The 5967-nt window shown below is 56.3% G+C and overlaps 1 protein-coding gene across 2 annotated transcripts in view; it reads right to left on the bottom strand.

Annotated features, from left to right (window-relative positions):
* LDB1 (LIM domain binding 1) overlaps window positions 1-5694 on the bottom strand; it is a 12787-nt gene extending 7093 nt beyond the window's left edge. For both annotated transcript variants that reach the window (XM_006920923.3, XM_006920924.3), the window contains exon 1: window positions 5000-5694. In XM_006920923.3, the coding sequence (XP_006920985.1) occupies window positions 5000-5024 (25 nt within the window). In that variant the 5' untranslated portion in view covers window positions 5025-5694. The remainder of the gene's footprint in view (window positions 1-4999) is intronic.
* Between the last annotated feature and the right edge of the window lie 273 nt (window positions 5695-5967).

The raw sequence follows: 5967 nt of genomic DNA, 5'->3' as shown, positions 1-5967 counted from the left end.
TCTCTCCTCCTCCTCCTCCTCCTCGGCTCGCCCCGCCGCCGCCTCTCACTGCCTCTGCCTCCAAGCAGCCCGCCCGCCCTCCCCAGGCCACCAGGCCCCTCAGCCGGGGAACCAGGCGAGGCAGGGCCCGGCACTCACACTCACTCACACTCGCACACGCACAGACACACGCAGCGCCCGCCGGCTCTCTGCCTTTTCTCCCTTTCTCTCCCTCCCTCCCCGCTCACTCAGAATGAGGCCCCAGGGCGGGCAGAGGGTGGAGCTGCCCCCACCGGCCCCGCCCCCTCCCTGAGAGGCAAGAGGAAGAGGGAAGGAGGGAGGGAGAGAGGGAGGCAGGCAGGGAGGACTGCTGAGAAAAACAAAAGAGAGACAGAGACTGGGAATGGAGAGATGGAGACAGAACAGACTAGGCCTGGAGAGACCTGGATGGAGAGGAGGCCTGTGGGGGCCAGGAACTGGAATGCACCCCTACCAGCCCCTGGCGGTGCTCAGGAGTAAGCAGGGTAGCCAAAGCCACAGGCAGGGACAGAAGAGGGTGCTCTCCTCTGGAGACTCCCAGTATTTTCAAACCGCCTCCCAAATCTCCCAAATCTCTCTTCTTCTCTCCTGTGATCTCTCCGTTTCAGACTGGTTTGGGCTGCCAGCCTGGGCTTCTGCTCCTGGTGAAATTCCCAAAGCCCCTGGTGAAATCCCAAAGCCGCTGGGGGGAGGGTGGGGGTGAGGGGTATTTTTGACAGAGACACACTCTGACTTCAGCCTTTAAACACTGATTGGAGGGAGGAGAAACTCTAGGCTCCCTGCCCCCAACCCAACTAAGTTCCAAGCCCTGATAGAGATCTGCCTTAGCAGGAAGCCCCCCACCCCCACCACCAGACATGTGGGTGCAGGGGAAAAGAGGTGCTGTCAGTCAGGGAAGGCAAATTTGCCCAACCAAGCATCCCCAGAAGGGGACTGATCTGCTGTTGAATCTTCCCCCCAACCCCAGGTCATGGGGTAGGGTAGGGCCTGTTTTCCAATGCAAGGGGAGAGTCCCAAAAGACGGGGTGTTTCTAAAACTTGGGTAATGGTCCAGGCCCTACTACCTGGACAGATAGGAAAAAAGAAACACACACACACACTGGTCAGGTCAGTGTATGACCTACATCATTGCAGGTTGTGTCTCTGCTCCCTATTCCTTGCCACCTCCCCACCATATTCACACATTGCTCCACAACAGGATTTCTCACGACATACACACCAGTTGATTGTGCAGTAATAATATTACACTTGGCTCTATGAACAACCTTTACACATAAATAACACATCTCTTTCACATAAATTAGTACCTGATACACACTTCAACCTGTGATACACCTGAAACCCTAAATAAACCCAAATCCAAGATACACACACAACATATAATCTATATCAGACCCTGACTTTCATACACACTGGGACCTGTGACATGCATGCCCCTTGATCCCAATATATACACCAAAACTGCATGATACCTCATGAACATGTGACAGACTATTACATACACACCCTGACCATTTATTACCCAAGGACTGACCCCATAAACTATCTTTCCTGAAATGTGGCCTGGCCATGATACATCCCAGCTTTCACAAACATCAAAATCTATGACATTCGGCCAGATCCTACAACATTCAGGCTATACCAGGACTTGAGACATTCCCACTGACTCCGAAATTTACAGCCCAGCTCTGGGATGACCACACTCCACCCCTACTGACAGGCCAACTCCTGTCATTTGTTTCTTGCCTTTAAACTTTCCAAAGTGCATTCATAGGCAGTACCTCAAGAGATCCTTATAGCACACAGAGCCAAATATTATCCTAACTTCAAAAAATTACAGTGAGACAGGAGAGCCTGAGGCTGGAATCCTGAATTTCTAACCCCACTCATACAAGCTCAGACCTGGGGCACTGCAGCCATTCCTACTCCCTTCCCCCTCTAAGGAATGGCCATTCTAGGCCCCAAATGACTGTCTACAAGGGGAAAGGAGAGAGGTGAGTGCTTTGGCTTCTGCCCCCAGTTCAGAGCTCAGAAACCTATCCAGTCATTCTTCTCAAATTTCGGGAAGAAGGGCTTCTAAATACCAAGACATACCAAGACTCTGGTATATCATTCAAAACGGGCCCCCTCCTAGTTCCCCTTCTGTAGCACGTCTGCTCCTCTCTCAGTTCTGACTTAATTCCCCTACTTGCACAGGGGCAGAAGAGGTCCAGCTAAAGAGAGCAGGTCTGAATTAGAAGTCTCTAAAATTGGGGTGGAGGGAGTAGGAAGCAGCAAAGAATGACAAAGGTGATGAGGGAGAGAAGAGGGAGAGCACCCCTCCTGGAAGTGGGGACTCTGAAGGCCAGCAGCCTGCCCCAGCCCACAGGATAAGGTAGAGCACTGCCCCCCTGCCCGGGCCCCTGGGGCTCCCTGACCCAGGCCTCCAGTGTGCCTGCCCCCCTTCCTTTGTCTGTGCCCGGCCTCCCGTTGGCCTGGCGCTCTGCCATCCTCCTCTCCTGGCTCCCAGCCGCCAGCACTGCTGCCTCCTCCCCTCCCCCTACTCCTCCCTGTCTTAACCCTTCTGAGCCACATGCTGCCCCAGACAGGCCCTGGCCCCCTCAGCAACCTGCCCTGCCTGGGGTGATACCCCTTAGCAGAGGTTCTCCCTGTTCCTGACCAAAGCCCCAGAAGCTATTCCCTACCCCAGGAGCACTATGGGAGCTGGGTGTGTGTGTGTGTGTGTGTGTGTATCTTGTGGTGTTCCCTTCTGCGTGTGCATGTATGTGGGTCTACGTGTGCTCTGGCTTCCCTTAGTCACATGTGTGGGGCATGTGCTGTCTCTGCCGGGCTGGGGGAGGAGGAGGAGGAGCTGGGAGACAGCAGAGCACAAAGGAGAGACTCAGACAGGCAGGCAGGCAGCAGGCAAGCGGCTTGCCAGGGCGCCTGGGCCCTCACCCTAGGGCTGCTCAGGTTGGGGGTGGGGGGTGGGGGCAGTATCCTTTCTGTCTGGACTGTACATACTGCCGCGATGCCCTTGTGTTCAACCATGTGCTCCCACCCACCCATGCAAGCCTGGTCCTCTCTTTTACCCCAACTCCTACCATTCCCGACCCCCAGGCCACTCTCAAGCCCCTCCCCTATGTGGTTTTCCTTAAAGTCTAACCTCCACCTATCCTCTATGGCATCAAACCATGAGACTTCTTCACATTTGGAAAAAAGATTCCCCACTGTAAGCCATCTTTTGCCCCCTCTCCTCCAACCAGGCCACCAGACACACAAAAGGGCACTGACTGAAGTTGTCCACTCTCATGCACACTCCTGTGCATGGGTCTTCTTCCTGTCCCCATGCTACTCCCAGACTGAGGGGAAAACTTTCTCCCTTCTCCTACTAGACCCAGGCACCAATGACCCAACTTCCAGGCCAACCTCTCATCTACCTCCAATCTGACAAGCCTTCCACACTCACCTCCTGCCCACTATTTGTAGGAACTAAGAATCGAAATGTAAGATTTGGCTCTCTAGCTTGTCCAGAGCCTTAGTTTCTGCAATGCTTACGTGTGGCAATGGAGAATCAAGACCATGGGGTAGACTCAAGAGCATGGATGGATTCAAACAGGGTAACCAGCATGGGGCAATTAAAAAGAAGAAAATACACACACAAATATGCACACCAAGCTGGTAGGAGGAGGAATGATGGGACCAGGCAGCATTCCAGCTTAGTAAGCTCTTTCTTCTCCTCTCCTCCACCCTCTGCAGCAGGAGCCAGAGGTTCCCACACCCAAATATTCCAGGATCCTCAAGCTCAACTTGTCCTTCCCCCAGGCCCAGGCCCCTTAAACGTTAGCCTCAGCAGGCACTTTAAGTGTGTGCCCAGCCCAGCCTGGCCTGGGTCACATGATTTTCAAGGAAGCTTCCTCACTGGTAGCTTCCCTTGGGGATTGGGGGGGGGGGGCAGTTGTGGGGTATGGGCCTCCCAGAAAACAGGGCATCTAGAGGGGCAAAGGATCCAAATCAGGCTAGATTCAGGGACACCTGACTTCCAAAAGAAAGCTATCTACAGCCTGCGACAGGAAAAGGTCCTGCAGATAATTCAAGAACCTAGAGTTCTGGGGAGTCCTGGGGATGCAGATAGTGTTCTGAGGTCCTCCGAAGACTACATTTCCAGTCACACGCCTCTGTCTTTCCTTCTGGCAGTGAGAAAGAGAACATTCCCCTCTCCAGGAAAGAACTCAGACCCAGGCTGTGACTGGCAAGAGCAAAATGTGTTTTGGTGAGGTAGGGATCTGAGTCTAAGTCCTCTCTCAAATTCTCACTTTGGGGTCAAGCATTGCTCCCCTCACCTTAACTCTCACAAATCACTCTGGTTCCTAGCTTGCCTGGGGCTGCCACATTATCCTTCTCACCAGGGCAGATACCAGACCCCAGGGCCCAATTATCTGCGCCCTCCAGGAGTACCTCCTGTTCCTCAGGAGGGCCAACCTTCCCTGGCAACAGGCAGGAAAATTTAGAGGGGGGCAAGATGGGCCCCAAAGAATCTCTGCCCTCAAACACAGTCCTCAAAAACAGCTTGGAGGGGGGGTGTCACAGAATATAAGAGGGAATAGGCAGCAGGGAAGGGGGGGTAACCCAAACTAGCCAATCACAACTCTATGATGACCTGAGGGGGGGGGTCAAAAGTCCAGACTCACTTCTGATTGGCTAACACCGTGGAATTCTGGGAATTTCAGCCCCCCAAACCTCTCCCCAATTAGCACCCCCCCTCCAAAAAAACAAACACACCAGCTATCCCCAGCAACCCCTCCCTGCGCCTCTAGGTTGATGCGCATTTACACAGTTGTGGAAAACCCTCCCCCAGACTGAGGCCTCGCATACTCCTCACAGACCCCGACCTCCGCCATGCCATCGAAGCCCCCCACACAAGTTCTCGCCAAACAAGGGGTGACGGATCGGCAGGGAAGGGAAGGGAGGGAGGGGCCGGGCGGCCGCGCGCCCTACTCACCAGGACAGGCACAGCCCACTGACATCTTCACATCGCCCGCCGCTGGGGGCCCAGCCGAGTCACAGTGCCTGCCCCGCGCGGGGACAGGCCGGGCATGAGCTGCCGCCGCCGCCCGCGGCCTCCGCCACCCTCGCTGCCTGTCTGGTCCGGCCTCGGCCCAGCCTCCGACCGCTGCGGGCGGGCCCTGGCTGCAGCGAAGGGGCCTGTCAGGCGCGGAGCAGACAGGAAGGAAGCCAGGAAGGAAGGCGAGCTGCCGCTGCGTGTGTGCACGCGGGTGTGCGTCCCCCAAGTGTGTGTCCGTGTGTGCGCGTGTGCGTGTCTGTGCGCTCCCGCCGCCAACGCTGCCGCCGCTTGCCCCCCTCTCCCTCTCGCTCTCCTCCCTCCCGCTCCCGTAGGCGCCCGCTCTCCAGCGCTCCTCCGGCTGGGCCGAGCTTTATTAATATGCTAATTGCCTGCTAGTGGGAGGAGAGAACCGTGTCAAAGTGACCCGGGCGGGCGCGCAGCGAGAGACGACGTGCGTGCGCCGCACGGCTGGCGGGCGGCGAGGGGCTGGGAGCCTTCAAGGAACGGCATGCATGTGACGCAGCTTTTAAAAAAGACGGAGGCAGAGACCCCGGAGGGAGGGCGAAGGGGAGGGATAGGAGGCGAAGTCTCACACTCAGTGTCCGCTCTCCGGGCGCCACCGAGTTGGGAGCGTAGCTGAGCCGGAGCGGGAGCCAGGACTGGGGGAGGCGGAGCCAGGGTGGGCTGTGAGATGTTTTCTCCACCCCCCGGCAGCTATTAGGGAGGGAAGGGGGACTGCCCTCCCCCTACCCATGCTGTGCTGAGACCCCAGTCTTACTCTGGAGGCTTCTAGTTACACGCCTCCACCCCCAGCTTGAGTGGAGAAAAGAAGCACTAGCCTAATTCTTGTGGCAACCCCTCGATTCGCCTCCTCCCTAAACTGACTCCCCCTTGCCTGCTAAATC

Source organism: Pteropus alecto, unplaced genomic scaffold, assembly GCF_000325575.1.
Source record: "Pteropus alecto unplaced genomic scaffold, ASM32557v1 scaffold177, whole genome shotgun sequence".
NCBI lineage: Eukaryota > Metazoa > Chordata > Mammalia > Chiroptera > Pteropodidae > Pteropus > Pteropus alecto.
This window is presented reverse-complemented; position numbering and strand designations above follow the sequence as displayed.